General features: G+C 37.0%; 1 protein-coding gene across 1 annotated transcript in view; it reads left to right on the top strand.

Annotated features, from left to right (window-relative positions):
• Positions 1-18111, top strand: part of CFAP70 (cilia and flagella associated protein 70) — a 106231-nt gene that overhangs the window by 14334 nt on the left and 73786 nt on the right. Inside the window, 7 exon segments of the mRNA XM_057736046.1 lie at positions 3930-4028; positions 4199-4278; positions 4732-4758; positions 4760-4830; positions 7710-7893; positions 10806-10988; positions 13564-13658. Of these exon segments, the coding sequence (XP_057592029.1) occupies positions 3930-4028; positions 4199-4278; positions 4732-4758; positions 4760-4830; positions 7710-7893; positions 10806-10988; positions 13564-13658 (739 nt within the window).

Here is an 18111-nt window from a genome sequence, read left to right on the forward strand (position 1 = left end):
GAAACAAAAAAAATAGACTCATAGGGGAAATAGAAAGTCACAGTAAGAAATAGAAGATATAATGAAAAATCTAGCAGAAGTTTTAGAGCTGAAAAATACATTAGCTGCTATGAAAAGCTTAGTGAATGGGCTCAACAGCAGAATGGAGGAGAAAGAGGAAAGAATCAGTAAACTGGAAGATAGAACAATAGAAATTACTCAATCTTAGTAATGTAGAGGAAATAGACTAAAAGAATATGAACAAAACTTCAGAGTCCTGTGGGACTATGACAAAAGATGTAACAGTACTATTAGAGTCTCAGAAGGAGAGAAGAAAGAGAGTGAGGCTGAAAAAGTATTCAAAGAAATTAAGCCTGAAAACTCCCCAAATTTGGTGAGAGACATAAACCTACAGATTCAAGAAGCTGAGCGAAGTCCCAACAGGGTAAACCCAAAGAAATCTGTGCTAAGAAACATCATAATAAAACTTCTGAAAACTAAAGATACAGAAAAAAATCTGAAAGCAGGGGAAAGCAATTAGAATGGTATGTTTCTCATCAGAAAACATGGAGACCCAAAGGAAATGGGATAATATTTACAAAGTGATAAAAGAACTGTTCACCTAGAATCCAATACCTAGATAAAAGATATGAAGGGGGAATCAAGACATTCTCAAATGAAAGAAAACTAAGAATTTGTCACCAGAAGACCTACTGTAAAAGAATGGTTGGAGGAAGTTCTCTAAACAGAAAGGGAATGATAAAAGAAAGAACCTAGAAACATCAGGAAAAAAGAAAGAGTATGGTAAGCAAAAATTTGGATAAAGTAAGCTTTCCTTCTCCTTGAGTTTTCTAAACTGTGTTTGACACCTGAAACAAAGTATAACACTGTCTGATGTGGTTCTGTATATTGAGGAAGTATTTCAGGCAATTATGAACAAGGAGAGCAAGGAGACATAAAGGGAGATAAAGTTTCTATATATCATTCAAACTAGTGAAATGATGACATCAGTAGATTATAATAAATAATGTGTGTGTGTGTATATACATATATATATGTGCCATATAATGCAATGACTAAAACATCTATACAAAGAGATATATTCAAAAGTATTATAGATAAATAAAAATGGAATTCTAAAGAATGTTAAGGTAATCTAGAGGAAGGCCGAAAAAAGAAAACAGGGTAATGAAAAAGAGAGGGCAAACAATCAAACAGACAAAACCCAGCAGATGTAAGCCCTAATATATTAATAATTACGTTAAATATATCAATACAGAGATTGCAAAGTCATTTAAGAAATATGATATCTACTAGAAACTCAAAATATAACCATATGGTAAAGTAACAAGTAAAAGAATAGAAAAAGATATATCTACATAAATATAAAACTACAAAACATTGCTGAAAGAAATTAAAGATGACACAAATAAATTGAAACATATCACATGTTCATGGATTGGAAGATTTAATATTGTTAAAATGTCAGTACTTCCCCAAGTGATCTACAGATTCAATGCAATCCCTATCAAAATTCCAGACATTTTTCTGCAGAAATAAAAAACTCCTATAATTCATATGAAATCTTAAGACACCCCAAATATCCAAAACAGTCTTAAAAAAGAACAAAGTTGGGGGTCTCATACTTTGTTTTCAAAACCTGCTGCAAAGCTACAGTAATCAAAACCATGTGATACTGACAGTGATGTTTGTGCATACATAGACTACAAGTTATTAGGACAGACTAGCAGGTCCAGAGATAGTCACCAGTACTTCTGGTAAGTTAGCAGCTTATTAAGATGACATTTCACATCAGCAGGGAAAAAGATGGACTGTGTAATCAATGGTGTATGGACACCTGGGTAGCTCTCTGGGAAAAATGTAACTAATATCTCAAAATTATACCAAAATAAATTCTAGATGGATAAAATATGTGTACAAAACTAAACTATGTAAGTATGTACCATATGAAATCATGGAATTAAAGCATATAAACATAGGAACTTCCTTGGCAGTCCAGTGGTTAAGACTTCACCTTCCAATGCAGGGCGTGTGGATTCGATCCCTGGTCGGGGAGCTAAGATCCCATATGCCTCCTGGCCAAAAACCAAAACACAAAAACAGAAGCAATATTGTAACAAATTTAATAAAGACTTTAAAAATGGTCCACATCAAAGAAAAAAAATCTTAAAAAACAAACAGAGTAGTGAAGTCTTTCTAACTATTTCCCAATTGCGGAAGCCACAGAAGAAAAAAATACATTTTACCTAAGCAACTATAAAAGATATCACAAACTGGGATACAATTTGCAATTCTTTTCTATACAAAAGACAAATTTCCCTTTAAAGAGCTCCTATATATTAATAAGAAAAACACCTAGAACCTAATGGACAAATGCACAAAACATATGAAAGAGATAAAAATTTCACAGAAAAAGAAACATCATTAAACATGGAAAAATGTTCAACCTCACTTTAATAAGAGAAATAAAATTACGCTGAGATTCCATTTTCACGATTACAGAGATCACAGAATTTAATAACATGTAGGCAAATATGTTACCAAATTGTATTACCTTTGCCAAAAATTCTGAGGATGCATGTAAGTTTAGAGGAAACAAGGATTGAGAAACAAACACCATGAGAAAAAAAAGACGAGTCCGGAAAGTGAACTGTTCTCTGTGATAACTGGCCTGATGTCTTCAACAAATCAGTGTCATATAAAAAAATGTATGCGGGAGAAGGGACTGTTCTAAATGAAAAGAACATAAAGAAACATGGCAGCCAAATGCAACATGTGGCCTTAGATACAAACCAGCTACAAAATAAATTTTGGGATAATTGAGACATGATAAATGTAGGCTAGGCATTAGATGTATTAAGGAACTATATTTAATGCTGTTATCACATATTTGCTAGATGTGATGGGGTGTTGTGGTTATGTAAGAAAGTGCTATATTTTGGATTTGTGTACTTTAATATTTAGTATTTCTTTATTTGGCTGTGCCAGGTCTTAGTTGTGGCACACGGGATCTTCGTTGTGGCATTCAGGATCTTCACTTTTGACATGTGAGATCTTTTAGTTGCGGCATGTAGGCTATTAGTTGTGGCATGCTAACTCTTAGTTGCCGCATGCGCTTGGGATCTAGTTCCCTGACCATGGATCGAATCTGAGCCCCCTGCATTGGGAGCGCGGAGTCTGAAGCACTGGACCGCCAGGGAAGTCCCGGATTTGTATACTTTAGTATTTGGGAGTAAAGTGTAATGATGTCTGTAATTTTCTTGCAAGTATTTTTGCAAACATGAAGCAAATATGATATGTTAACTGTTGTTAAATCTGGGTGATGGTTATAGGGATATTCATTATACTAATCTCTCAACTTTTTTATGTATTTGGAATTTTTCATAATACATATTAAGCACACACAAGGAATGATGTTGCAGTGAAAAACCTGGTACATACCTTACCTGCTCTATAAATCACTCCAAGGTGTGCTAAGCCCTATGCTAGGCAATATGGGAAGATCTAGCACACTGTTTTTCAAACTGCAGATGGTGATTTTTAGTCTTTCCTAAAATTTATTGAGGGAGTCATGACCAGAAATTTCTTGTACATGACATAGAATCGAAAATACCTAAGGATTTTGAGCTAATAAGGATGACTATTACATGAAATTTTGTTATAATCATATGTATCAATAAATTTATACATGTGTGTGTACATGATTATGATATAAAATCCTTTAAAAAATAATTTGCATGCATAAAGTTTAATAAGTCTCTGAGGCGGTACAGTATCTTCCACGGAAAGTTACTAATAATGGTGCCTTCCCAAGTTTCAAGTTCATTTCTCTTAACTTGAATTTCTTTGACAGTGCTTTGTTTTTCACACCTTGTTTATCTGATGTGTGAGCTAAACATGTTCTCTTTTTCTTTGTTTTATTTTTCTAGTAACAATGACTGAAGTTTTACCAAAAGAAAAGAAACAGAAAGAGGAGAAGACCATGATTCTTGGTCAGGCTGTTGTGGACCTTCTTCCTTTACTGGAAGGTCAGATGTGTGATTTGCTCAAAAGCAGAAATAACAAAGCTCATAAAACTTAGTTCCAGAGAAGTGCAAAAATCAGCCTCAATAAATTTGAAGGGTTCAATGAAAAGATGAGCGCAGTTATCTCTGCCTAACCCTTCCTTCTTTGGCTTGACTTGGGCTTCTTTTTGCAGGAGAGAGTTCGTTTGAAACAGTGGTCCCATTGCACCCTGTGCCAGGCTCTCCCTTAGAACCTCTTCGATCGGGTGTTAAGGTAATCAGAGTTTTAACTCTCAACATTTCAGCCTGATGTTCAGTCAAGCCTGTCTGCTCTTAAGGTTCAGTTTAGTTGAGTCCAGTTCATCAGGCACCTTCTTTTCATAGGCACACATAGTGCTAGGTTCTGGGAAACAAAGATGAATAAGGCAGAGTCCTACTTTAGGAGTTCATAATGTACATGTCAGAGGTTACGACCAGTGTGATTAAATGTTGGGGTGAGGCATATGGGCACAGAGTAGGTATCTGTTACTTTGCCTAGGGATAGATGTAGGGAAGGCTTAACCATGGAAATGCCTCTTTAACTATGTCCTGATGAATTAAATTAAATAGTATATGAATACACCTAACACACTTTGTGGCATGGTAGCCTGCTTCTGGTCATTGGAGGAGGGAAAGCATGAATTGGTAGGCTATGCTACAGGTTTTTGTTCTGGGCTTTGTTTCCCAGTTCCTCCTGGGATCTGTAGCTTCTTGGGGGCACTGCTTTTGTCACTGTTGTGCAAGCACACTCACTCTCAGCAGATACCACAGCTGTCTTCTGTTTTGCACAATAAAGGAGAGAGGAAGGCCCAACTGCCCCAACTTTTCTGAATGCAGTTCCCTACTTAACCATTGATGTAGGACCCTTCCTGATTCTTAATGTTCTGACCTTCAAGCTGCCACAATCCACGCCTACATCTGCTGTGATTCTCTCCTCTTATTTTAGGATTGATTGGTTTCTTCTAGGTTTTTTTGGTAGATCTGATTTTTTAAAAAATAAATTTATTTATTTAATTTATTCTTGGCTGCATGGCTGTGTGCAGGCTTTCTCTAGTTGTGGAGAGCGGGGGCTACTCTTTGTTGCAGTGCTCAGGCTTCTCATTGCAGGGGCTTCTCATTGCAGTGGCTTCTCTTGTTGTGGAGAACAGGCTCTAGGCACGCAGGCTTCAGTAGCTGTGGTACTCGGGCTCAGTAGTTGTGGCTCACGGGCTCTAGAGCACAGGCTCAGTAGTTGTGGCACACGGGCTTAGTTGTTCCAAGGCATGTGGGATCTTCCCAGACCAGGGCTCGAACCCGTGTCCCCTGCATTGGCAGATAGATTCTTTTTTTTTTTAAATAAATTTATTTATTTATTTATTTATTTATTAGCTGTGTTGGCTCTTCGTTGCTGCACATGGGCTTTCTTTAGTTGCAGCAAGCGGGAGCTACTCTTCATTGTGGTGCGCGGGCTCCTCATTGCAGAAGCTTCTCTTGTTGCAGAGCATGGGCTCTAGGCACATGGGCTTCAGTAGTTGTGGCATATGGGCTCAATAGTTGTGGCTCACAGGCTCTAGTGCACAGGCTCAACAGTTGTGGCACATGGGCTTAGTTGCTCCTCGGCATGTGGTATCTTCCTGGGGCAAGGCTCAAACCTGTGTCCCCTGAATTGGCAGGTGGATTCTTAGCTACTGTGCCACCAGGGAAGCTCCGCTCATAATATTCCTGTGTTTAGTTGTTTTACATTCTCAGGGAAAAAATATATGACAGTTAATTTCCATCTGCTTGAGAATTCTCACTCATTTTATGTATTAGCAACTATACTAGTTATTCTCAAGACCCAGAGACTGAAATGATATAAACCTGTGCTTAGAAAGGAGACTCCAGTTTATCATCCAGTATTCCCTGTGTTGACTGAGTAATACAGATTAGAAACCTTAGGGACATTTTACTTCACAGAGACATTGATCAGAGATATCACGTTCTCCAATGTCTGTCTTCGTTAAAATCTTTCCTCCCTTTGGTGTTCTTATTTCTAGCTCACTGACTTTCCCTTCTCAGGTTCCTGCATCAGATCTCTTTCCTCTACCTGTTCCTTAAGTATGTAGGTTCTGTCCTTGGCCTTTTTTGGCTGTGTTGGGTCTTCATTGCTGCTCATGGGCTTTCTCTGGTTGTGGCGAGCTACTCTTTGTGGTGCGCAGGCTTCTCATTGCAGTGCCTTCTCTTGTTGCGGAGCCTGGGCTCTAGGCATGTGGGCTCAGTAGTTGTGGCACATGGGCATTGCTGCTCTGCAGCATGTGGGATCTTCCCAGACCAGGGCTTGAACCTGTGGCCCCTGCATTGGCATGTGGATTCTTAACCACTCTGCCACCAGGGAAGTCCCTGAACTCTCTCTTTTAAGCTTTATTCCTACACTTTATTGCCTTACAATCTTTTACCTGGAATGTTACAAGTAGCCTTGTAACTGCCCTTGCATCCCTCCATTTCAGCCTTCCCACTGCTTGCAGAGTGACTTAAAAGTAAATATGATCTCATCTCTTCTGCTGCTTACTACTGTGTAGTTCATGGATTCACCCACTGCTTACATGTTAAGGTCCAAATTCCTTAGCAGACATACAGCCTTTATAATAGGTGCCTGCCACTTGTTCAGTCTCATCTCTCAGCACTCCCTTCCTTGTGTTGTGTTCTAGAATCCTGAACTGCTCACTTACACCTGAACTGAATATACCGTATTCTTTCAATCCCTCTTTATATAAACTCTTCTTTTTGTCCAGACTTATTTTCTCTTTCCTACTTCTGCATATCTAGATTGCAAACTCTGATTCATCTCATGTAAGTCAATTCAGATGTCACCATCTTTTACTCCTTCCCACCCCAATAATTAATTATACACTTCCTTTCTTGGTATTCCTTGTCTAGGGCATTTTGTACAGGTTTCTGTTATGACATTTATCATAAATTATGGAATTATAACATGAGTTCCATGATGAAAGAGGCCATGTCTTTTTTTGTCTTTATATTTGTAGTGCTGTAGTAAAGTGCCTGGCATATAATTAGACAGTTAATACACATTTTAAACCTACTTTTTATTATATCTTGTGTGAAAGTGTCAGAGATATAGACATATGTGTCATCTCTCTATATAGGGGTATATACATATATATTTGAGAAATATTTATTAAAAAGCACTACATTTGCCAAATCAGGATTTCTATTGGAGATGTAACTTGGGAATTTCCCATTAGTATGATACGTAATTCTTTAACAGTAAAATTAAGTATTAATGTTGATTCCCAACAAATAAAATGAAAATGAACAAATTCTTTTCTCCTTTCTAGTTAAGAAACACTAGCTGTCTTGACTGCCTTACTTGGATCTATCACTAAAGTAAAATCTTGGCAGCCCTTCTAAAAAATTCATTCCTAGAGCTCGCTTATGCTGCCAGAAGTACTTTCTCATCTTTGGAAAATAGAAATATATTAAGAATATGATTTTCAAATATTTAATAAAAAACCTAAAAGTTTTTTTAAGTGCTGTGTTTAGATTACAGAAAAGTTACTTGAATCCTCTATATGGAAATAATTAAACCTGACCTTTTTACCTTCAACGATGATGTGAGATTCAAATGAGATAATGTAAAAAAAGGGAGGCCTCTGGCATTTTCAAATTTCTGTGTAATTTTATTCTTTGACAGCAGTGCAGTCTTGAAGTTAAAGTATTTGTGGCAGAGCCCTTATTGACCGCAGCCCAGGTCTCAGGAGGGAATCTTCTGAAGGTCACACTGGAGGCTGCCTACTCTGTGCCTGAATCCTTCATTCCAGTAGGGTCGCTGCAGAACTACATGGTTGGTCTGCAAGTTCCATCAGCTGGAGAGGTAAAGACTTACAGCCAGATATTTATAGAGATTTAAACTCTCACATGGCCGTCTCTTCCTCACCGTCTAAGATTTCATTCAAAGCAGGCTCTGTTAATGGCTGAGATTTATTTTAGGCTCAAAAAAAATATAGTTTACTTCTGTTTTATACATGGGTATTTATATTTATAGTTCACATGGTATATATAATATATTATAGACTACATATATTTATATCAATAAATACATATTTATGGTGGAAAATGAATAAAATATTTAAAATTTGACAATTTTTGGATGTAGTATTTCTACACAGATTACTTTTATGCATGTATTTTGTGGATTCTGTATAATATACTTTATTATACAAAAGTTTCTTTTAATTCCAGGTTATTTTCTTAGTCCAGATTTCTATGGAATGATTGCGTGTGGGTCTTTTGAGGCTCTTGAGATTTCCAAATTGCTTGCTAAAAAAATGTAATTACTTAATACTCTCACCTGCTTTATTGCCATTTTACATTTTTCGTATAGAAATCTCCAGTTCCTCTTTACCATTTAACATTCCCCCCTGCAGTGCACGAGGGTTCCAATTCCTCCACAGATTTACCAACACTGTTATTTTCTGGGTTTTGTTCTTTGATAATAGCTATCCTAATAGATGTGAAGTAGCATCTTGTGTTTTTTTTTTTGTTTGGTTGGTTGGGTTTTTTTTATAAATTTATTTATTTATTTATTTATTGGCTCTGTTGGGTCTTTGTTGCTGCACACAGGGGCTAGTTTCTCTACTTGTGGTGAGTGGGGCTACTCTTCGTTGTGGTGTGCGGGCTCCTCATTGAGGTGGCTTCTCTTGTTGCGGAGCACGGGCTCTAGGCATGTGGGCTTCAGTAATTGCGGCACACAGGCTCAATAGTTGTGGTGCACAGGCTTAGTTGCTCTGCAGCATGTGGGAGCTTCCCAGACCAGGGATCGAACCCATGTCCCCTGCATTGTCAGGCAGATTCTTAACCACTGCGCCACCTAGGAAGTCCCTCCTTGTGTTTTTGATTTGCATTTGTCTAGTGACTAATGATGTTGAGTGTCTTTCCATGTGTTTATTGGCCGTTTGTATATCTCCTTTGGGGAAATGTCTATTCAGGTCCTTTGCCCATTTCTGAATTGGGTTGTTTGTCTCTTTGTTGTTGGAGTTTTAGGCATTCTCTATATATTTTAGCTATTAATCCTTTATTGGATACATGATTTGCTAGTATTTTCTCATATTCTATTGGTTGCCTTTTTTACTCTTGTTAGTGTCTTTTTTTTTTTTAATTGGCTGTGCTGCATCTTAGTTGCGGCACACAGGGTCTTTGTTAGGTTTCCATGTGTGGCATCATTTAGTTATGGCATGTGGGATCTTTATTTGCAGCATGTGGGATCTAGTTCCCTGACCATGGAGCATGGAGTCTTAGGCACTGGACCACCAGGAAAGTCCCTGGTTAGTGTCTTTTGATGTCCAAAAGTCTTAAATTTTGATGAAGTTCAATTTGTCCATTTTTTTCTTTTGCTGTTGTAACCAAGAAATCATTGCCAAATCCTTTGTCACGAGGCTTTTCCCCTGTATTTGTGTGTAAGGGTTTTATAGTTTTAGCTCTTATGTTTAGGCCTTTGCTCCATTTTGAGTTAATTTTTGTATACGGTGTTAGTAAGAATCAACTTCATTCTTTTGCATGTGAATAACTAGTTTTCTTAGCATCATTTGTTGAAAAGACTGTCCTGTCCCTATTGAATGGTCTTGGCATCCTTAATTTTAACAATTTTTGCTAGCATTATTGGTTTTTTTGTTGTTGTTGTTGTTCTTTGAGGAACAGATTTTCAAAGGTTCTTACTCTGCTATTCCAGAAATGCCCTTCCTTCACAGAAGTTTTAAAACTTAACCCAAAGAACTAGAATAGTAGGTTATGCAAATTTTAACTTTTATAAGAGACTACAAAATTGCTTTCCATAGTTATACCAATTTAACATTTCCTTCAACTATGTATAAGAATACCATTCTTTTCACAATGCTGTCAACACTTAATATTTTCAGACTTTGCCAGTCTACAGTTTAAAATGCTATCTCATTGTTTTGATGTGCATTTCACTTATTATTAATGAGTTTTAGCATGTTTTTATTTAAATGTTGGATTTTCTAATTTCCCTTTCTATAAATTGTCTATAACTTTACCAATTTTCTATTGCAAGTATATTTTAGATAAATTACAGATATGAAAATGCCTATATTTTTAGCCCTTTGTCAGATTTGTTTTTTACAAGATAGTTTTTAAAAAGGTACATCATGACTCTCATATAAATATAAAATGACATAAGGGTTTAAACCAGTTCAAAGGAGAATCTGGGAACTTCCCTGGTTCCAGTGGCTAAGACTCTGTGCTCTTAATGCAGGGGCCCCAGGTTTGATCCCTGGTCAGGGAACTAGATCCCACATGCTGCAAGAGTTTGCATGCCACAGCTAAAGATCCTGCATGCCACAGTGAAGGTCCTGCGTGCCACAACTAAGACCCGGCACAACCAAATAAATAAATAATTTTTTTCTTTTCAAGGAGAATCTGAACAAATGACCCATATATATAAGCAACCAGAAATCTTGAAATATATTTGCTAATAATTCAGAACTTATCATCAGCCATAGTGCAATAATCAATTATATCTCCACTGGACAAAATGTATGTGCATATCTATGGACAAGAATAATCTGCATTATCAATTTTCTATAAATTACGGAATTATAAAATAGCATTAAGACAATGAAGGACACAGGCCCCTCTTTAGAATCAGATCATCACAAAAGGGTCTGTTAAACACCTGACATTCCATTGAAAAGACATTTCAGTAATCTTTTTTTGTCTACTTCAAAATCTTTTACAAAATTTCCTGTTGTATGGTATTTATTTCTACAGAGAGACTACCCCATTTTCTTCAAAAATGGAACTCTGAAGCTTGGAGGGGAAAGAGAACCTGTTCCTCGGCCCAAAAAATGGCCTATTGCCAACATTCTGGCTCCAGGAGCTAACAACATTCCTGATGCATTCATCGTTGGTGGGCCCTATGAAGAGGAAGAAGGGGAACTCAACCACCCTGAGGTGAGAGAATTATGCCGTTTTTGGTGATAATCTCAGTGCACTGACATGTGATAAAATATATGTTTACAGTTTGTAAACATATACATCCGTCACCTCTTAAAATAAAACAATTATATGTGAAAATAAACCAATTATCTATAAAATTCTCATTAAAATATTTCCTGACTTCTTAAGTCCAACAAAGAAAATAATTGATTTAATTCATATTTACTCTCTATTTCATTTGAAATTTATTTATTTATGAGTAGGTTATAATACAGTTACAGGTCAAAATAAAACATTAAGAGATATGCAGTTAAAGTCTCCCTCCTCCTCCATGTCTCTTCTTCCCTAATTCCTTCCCAGATCATCACCCTGGTAGTTAACCTTTGTTATAGTTTCTTGTGTTCCCTTCTGGATACTTATTTATGCATATAAAAGCAAAAGTACTAGTCAAAGGAAGACTCAGAAGCAAAAACATTTAGAAAAGTGAAGTTCCCTTGCAAAGGGTGCAAGGGAGTCAGATTTCAGAAAGACTGGCTCAAAAACATCAGCATAGTAAAAGTCAGGGATCAAATTGTTTTTCTTTAGGGAGACCAGATTTACAGGAAGTATTCAGTCTTGCTGTTTTCAGAACTAGCAGGAATACTCTGCTATTTTTGCTTTATCTCAAGTGTGAAGTGTTTATTTTTAACTGAGTATATATAAAGTGCTTAATAATATTGGAATTAGGGAAGTGTGGTTTTTTTTCACATATCAATACACACATATACCTACACGTATTCTTTCCCTATCATTTTTTTTTCACAAATGGTGACATACTCACACACTTCTGCAACTTGCTTTTTTTCCCTTTACAGTGTATCTTAGAGATTTTTTCCTCATAAGTATGTAAAGAGTATTCTCGTTCTTTTTTGTTCTTTATTTGTACTTGGGTAACCAAGCAGGACCCTATGGGGCCTTCCCGGAACAGCCCTTTCCCCCAAATCCTCTGCTTTAGCTCCTTGCTGAAGTACCTAGGTAATAATATTTGATGCACATTTCCTGAGTTGTTTTACAGATGTGAAATCCCCCCACCAAATGGAAGGTGTTAATTACTTGATGACCATGAGCACATAGCCCAGGCCTCCTGGAGCCTAAGGACTGATAATGTGAACCCCTGTGACACCACCTGTTCCCTCACCATTAACCTATCAGAGAACTAGGCATGAGCTGATCACACACCTCGCCACCCCTCCTCCCTCACCTGGCTTTTAAAAATGCTTTGCCTAAACCCTTTGGGGAGCTTGGGGCTTTTTAGGGCATGAGACACCTGTATCCTTGCACGGCCTTGTAGTAAGCCTTTCTCTGATCCAAACTCCAACGTTTTGGTTTGTTTGGCCTTGCTGTGCATTGGGTACACAAACTTGCGCTAACACCTGCTATATGATATGAAATTGTTTAGACATACTTTAAGTTGCTTAGCTAGTCTCCTGTTGGTGGACATTTAAGTTGTTGAAATTAATATTTTCTTTTTGTTCCTTTCCTCCCTCCCTCCTTCCTTCCTCCCCACCTCTTCCTTCCTTCCTCCTGCCCTCCCTTCCCTCTCTCTTTTTCTCTTTCTTCTCTTTCTTTCTTTCTTTTTCTCTCTCTTTCTTTTTCTTTCTTTCTTTCTTTCTCTCTTTCTTTCTCTCTCTTTCTTTCTTTCTTTCTTTCTTTCTTTCTTTCTTTCTTTCTTTCTTTTTCTTTCTTTCTTTCTTTCTTTCTTCCCTCCTTCCTTTCTTTCTTTCTTTCTTTCTTTCTTTCTTTCTTTCTTTCTTTCTTTCTTTCTTTCTTTCTTTCTTCATATTTTTCTACAACCTGTGTTTGTCAAGGGTGTAGAAAATGCTGTAAACACATTTGCAAATGTATCTTGAATGAGCTGATAATCATTACTAGAAACAATCAAGTAATTTTACGAGTGGTTGAATTACTTTCAGTCTGATTCTTAATATTTTAAATAGTAGAGATAAGGCTAGCAATATTTTAAAACCATTGTGCAGTGTCTTTTCTCATCATTGTAATTACTAAAAATTCATGTTCTTCTTACATTAGTATTTCATTTAGATCAGACATTTTATTTTAGATATTTAGATTTTATATTCCATTTTAGTTTAGATACCTAGTTGTCAATCCTGGTTGCTCATCAGAGTCACCTGGGAAGCTTTTAAAACTAACAATGGCTAAGCTCTGACCGAGATCAATTACACTAGAATTTACTTTTAAAATAATACCAATGCCCAGGTTTTGATTTTTTTTAGAAGCTCCCAGATAATTCTAATATGTATCCAGGGTTGAGAATCACTGATTGAGGTTATGTGAGTGAATATTTGGCAGTAAGTATTGGATTGATAGAAGGATAATATAAGTATTTTATTATATGTACTTTATTAATAGTAAAGTACCCTAAAATTTAAAATGGTGGTAGTATTTTCTGTGGTAGTCATACTTATAGTAGTAGTAGTAGTAGTAATAAAAGTATTGTGATCAAATCCATTAAAAGAATGCCACACAGGTCGAGTGGGAGGCAACCATGGCATACTGAGAGAATAAAAGTTTCTGTCTTATGATTTTATAGGACCAGGAATTTAGAAACCAAGCAGAGTGCATAAAGAAAAGGATTACTTGGGACTTGGAAAGTCGCTGCTACCTTGATCCTCCTGCAGTAGTCAGGTAGGAAGAGGGAGGGAATATGTCTAACCAACAAAGACTGTAGGTGGGAAGAAATGTTACTTTTGTTTATTTATATTTTAGTTAAGGTGATCTGAGATTCTCTTCTACAAGCATTCTCTTCTACAAACATATGCTAATAGCAGGCTTTTAGTGATGGTGGCTTAACCATGGTGGATTCTTGTTTCTCTTTCATATAAAAGAAGTTCAGAGCTGGTATGTGTGGTGGCTCTACTGTATTATGGGTATCCAGGCTCAATCTTTCTTTTTGCTCTACTTTCTTTAACATGTGTGTTCCATCCACAAGGTTGTCTCATGGTTCAAGATGGCTATTGGAGCTCCAGCCTGCACATTCACATTCCTGGCAGAAAGTTGGAAGAGTTGAAAGTGCTTATGGATTAAAAAAGGACACATGCTGGCTGTGTTAGCCCCTCTTATAGAACCTTCCTCGAATCTGACAACCTCTGTTTGTATCTCTTTGGCCATCTCTTCATGCAAAAGAGGTTTAGGAAATATTGGTTTTGTTGGACACATTGTCACCCAGACTAGATCAGGATTTATATACTAAAGCAGAACATGACACAATTTTGTGTGGGCAACTATCAGTCTCTGTCACAGTGACCTGGAGATTAGAGAGAGGTGAGAAATAGAGGATTATCAATATATGTACGATCTGAATGAATATCCTTTTTTTTCAATTAACAGACTATTTTTTAGAGCAGTTTTAGGATTACGGATTACGGAAAGTTGATCAGATATTTCAGAGTTCCTATATACCCAACTTGATTGCAGTATATAACATAAATGTACATTATTGGATTTGATTTGCTGATATTTTGTTAGGGGTATATTGTTGCTATTATTACTTTGAACAGTTATCTATTTGACTAATTAAAAATAAGAAAAAATTTTAAATTTGTTTTACCTTAATCTGTTTCATTCTGTGATTCTCATCCTTTCTTTATGTAGATCCACATTTCTTTTTTTAAAATTATTAATTAATTAATTAATTTATTGGCTACATTGGGTCTTCATTGCTGCACAGGGGCTTTCTCTAGCAGCAGCGAGTGGGGGCTACTCTTCATTGTGGTGCACGGGCTCCTCTTTTCAGGGGCTTCTCTTGTTGTGGAGCACAGGCTGTAAGTGTGTTGGCTTCAGTAGTTTCAGCACACAGGCTCAATAGTTATGGTCCACGGGCTTAGTTGCTCCATGGCATGTGGGATCTTCCTGGAACAGGGACCGAACCCATGTCCTCTGCATTGGCAGGTGGATTCTTAACCACTGTGCCACCTAGGAAGTCCCTAGATCCACATTTCTGACCCATATCATTTCTTTTTCTCTGAAGACTTTTAGCATTTCTTACATGGCAGGTCTACTGGCCACAGATTTCTTCCATTTTTGTTTGACTAAGAAAGTCTTTACTTTTCCTTCACCTTTGAAGGATAATTCCACTAGATACAGAATTCTAGGTTGGTGATTTGTTTCTTTCAAAACTTTAAGTATTCCACACCACTCTTGCTTGCATGATTTCTGGAAGAAAGTCCAATGTAATTCTTATCCTTATTCGTCTATAGGTAAAGTGTTTTTTTCTCTGACTTCTTTCAAGATTTTCTTTTTCTCTTTGGTTTTCTGCAGTTTAGATATGATATACCTAGGTGTAGTTTTTTTTTTTTTTTTTGGTATTTATTATGCTTGGTGTTCTCTGAGCTTCCTAGATCTGTAGTATCTGTCATTAATTTGGTAAAATTTGCAACCATTATGACTTCAAATATTTCTTTTGCTCCTTTCTCCCTTTCTTCTTCTAGTATTCCTGTTATACCTTTTGTAATTGTCCCACAGTTCTTAGATATTCTGTTGTGATTTTTAAATTTTTTCCCCTTTCTATTTCAGTTTGGGAGGTTTTTATTGGCTCAGTGGCTTCAATATCACTGATTCTTTCCTCAGCTGTGTCCAGTCTGTTGATAAGCCCATCAAATGAATTGTTCATTTTTGTTAGTGTTTTTGATTTCTTACATTTCCTTTTGATTCTTTCTTAGAATTTCCATCTCTGCTGACATCACACATCTGTTCTTGCATGTTGTCTGCTTATTCTGTTAGAATCCTTAACATTAATCATAGTTATTTAAAATTTTCTACCTGGTAATTTCAAAATCTGTGCCATATCTGAGTCTAGTTCATATGTTAGCCTTGTCTTTTTGAACTGTATTTTTTTCTTGCCTTTTAGCATTCCTTGTAGTTTTTTTTATTGAAAACTGGATATTATGTTTTGGATAATAAGAAATGTGGTAATTAGGTTTTTTTAGTGTGAGGTTTTATGTTAACCTGGCTAGGGGATAGACTGTGTTTAATACTTGCTGTAGCTGTAGATGCTAGAGGCTTCAGTGTCCTTTTGCTCCTTCCCTGTTGTCTTTGGGTTTGCTAAGAGCTCTTTCCTAAATAGGGTTCGTATTTTGCAGCTTCTCAGTTATAATTCACTGTTATTATTATTATTGTTATTATTATTTTTTGGGGGGTACACAAAGTTCAATCATCTGTTTTTATACACATATCCCCGTATTCCCTCCCTTTCTTGACTCCCCCCCCGTCGAGTCCCCCCCACCCTCCCCGCCCCAGTCCTCTAAGGCATCTTCCATCCTCGAGTTGGACTCCCTTTGTTATACAACAACTTCCCACTGACTATTTTACAGTTGGTAGTATATATATGTCTGTGCTACTCTCTCGCTTCGTCTCAGTTTCCCCTTCACCCCCCGCCCCCTCCCATACCTCGAGTTCTCCAGTCCATTCTCTGTATCTGCATCCTTGTTCTTGTCACTGAGTTCATCAGTACCATTTTTAGATTCTGTATATGTGAGTTAGCATACAATATTTGTCCTTCTCTTTCTGACTTACTTCACTCTGTATGACAGATTGTAGTTCTATCCACCTCATGACATATAGCTCCATCTCATCCCTTTTTATAGCTGAGTAATATTCCATTGTATATATATGCCACATCTTCTTTATCCATTCATGTGTTGATGGGCATTTCGGTTGCTTCCATGTCCTGGCTATTGTAAAGAGTGCTGCAATAAACATTATGGTACAAGTTTCTTTTGGGATTCTGGTTTTCTTTGGGTATATGCCCAGGAGTGGGATGACTGGATCATATGGTAGTTCTCTTTGTAGTTTTTTAAGGAACCTCCAAATTGTTTTCCATAGTGGCTGTACCAACTTACAGTCCCACCAACAGTGCGGGAGAGTTCGCTTTTCTCCACACCCTCTCCAACATTTGTTGTTTCCAGATTTTGTGGTGATGGCCATTCTGATTGGTGTGAGGTGATACCTCATTGTGGCTTTGACTTGCATTTCTCTGATGATGAGTGATGTTGAGCATCTTTTCATGTGTTTGTTGGCCATCTGTATGTCTTCTTTGGAGAAATGTCTATTTAGGTCTTCTGCCCATTTGTGGATTGGGCTATTTGCTTTTTTGGTATTGAGCTGCATGAGCTGCTTGTATATTTTGGAGGTTAATCCTTTGTCCGTTGTTTCATAGGCAACTATTTTTTCCCATTCTGAGGGTTGCCTTTTAGTCTTGTTTATGGTTTCTTTCACTGTGCAAAAGCTTTTAAGTTTCATGAGGTCCCATTTGTTTATTCTTGATTTTATTTCCATGATTCTAGGAGGTGGGTCAAAAAAGATCTTGCTTTGATGTATGTCATAGAGTGTTCTGCCTATGTTTTCCTCTAGGAGTTTGATAGTGTCTGGCCTTACATGTAGGTCTTTCATCCATTTGGAGTTTATTTTTGGGTATGGTGTTAGGAAGTGTTCTAATTTCATTCTTTTACATGTTGCTGTCCAATTTTCCCAGCACCACTTATTGAAGAGGCTGTCTTTTTTCCATTGTATACTCGTGCCTCCTTTGTCAAAGATAAGGTGCCCATATGTGTTTGGGCTTACTTCTGAGTTCTCTATTCTATTCCATTGATCTTCCTTTCTATTTTTGGGCCAGTACCATACTGTCTTGATCACTATGGCCTTGTAGTATAGTTTGAAGTCAGGAAGCCTGATTCCACCAACTCCATTTTTCCTTCTCAAGATTGCTTTGGCTATTTGGGGTCTTTTGCGTTTCCATACAAATCGTAAGATTTCTTGCTCTAGTTCTGTGAAAAATGCCATTGGTAATTTGATCGGGATTGCATTGAATCTGTAAATTGCTTTGGGTAGTACAGTCATTTTCACGATGTTGATTCTTCCAATCCAGGAACATGGTATGTCCCTCCATCTGTTTGTGTCGTCTTTGATTTCTTTCATCAATGTTTTAAAGTTTTCTGCATACAGGTCTTTTGCCTCCTTAGGCAGGTTTATTCCTAGGTATTTGATTCTTTTTGTTGCAATGGTGAATGGGAGAGTTTCCTTAATTTCTCTTTCTGCTCTTCCGTTGTTCGTGTATAGGAATGCAAGAGATTTCTGTGCATTA

The sequence above is a fragment of the Hippopotamus amphibius genome, chromosome 5 (assembly GCF_030028045.1).
Source record: "Hippopotamus amphibius kiboko isolate mHipAmp2 chromosome 5, mHipAmp2.hap2, whole genome shotgun sequence".
NCBI classification, from domain to species: Eukaryota; Metazoa; Chordata; class Mammalia; order Artiodactyla; family Hippopotamidae; genus Hippopotamus; species Hippopotamus amphibius.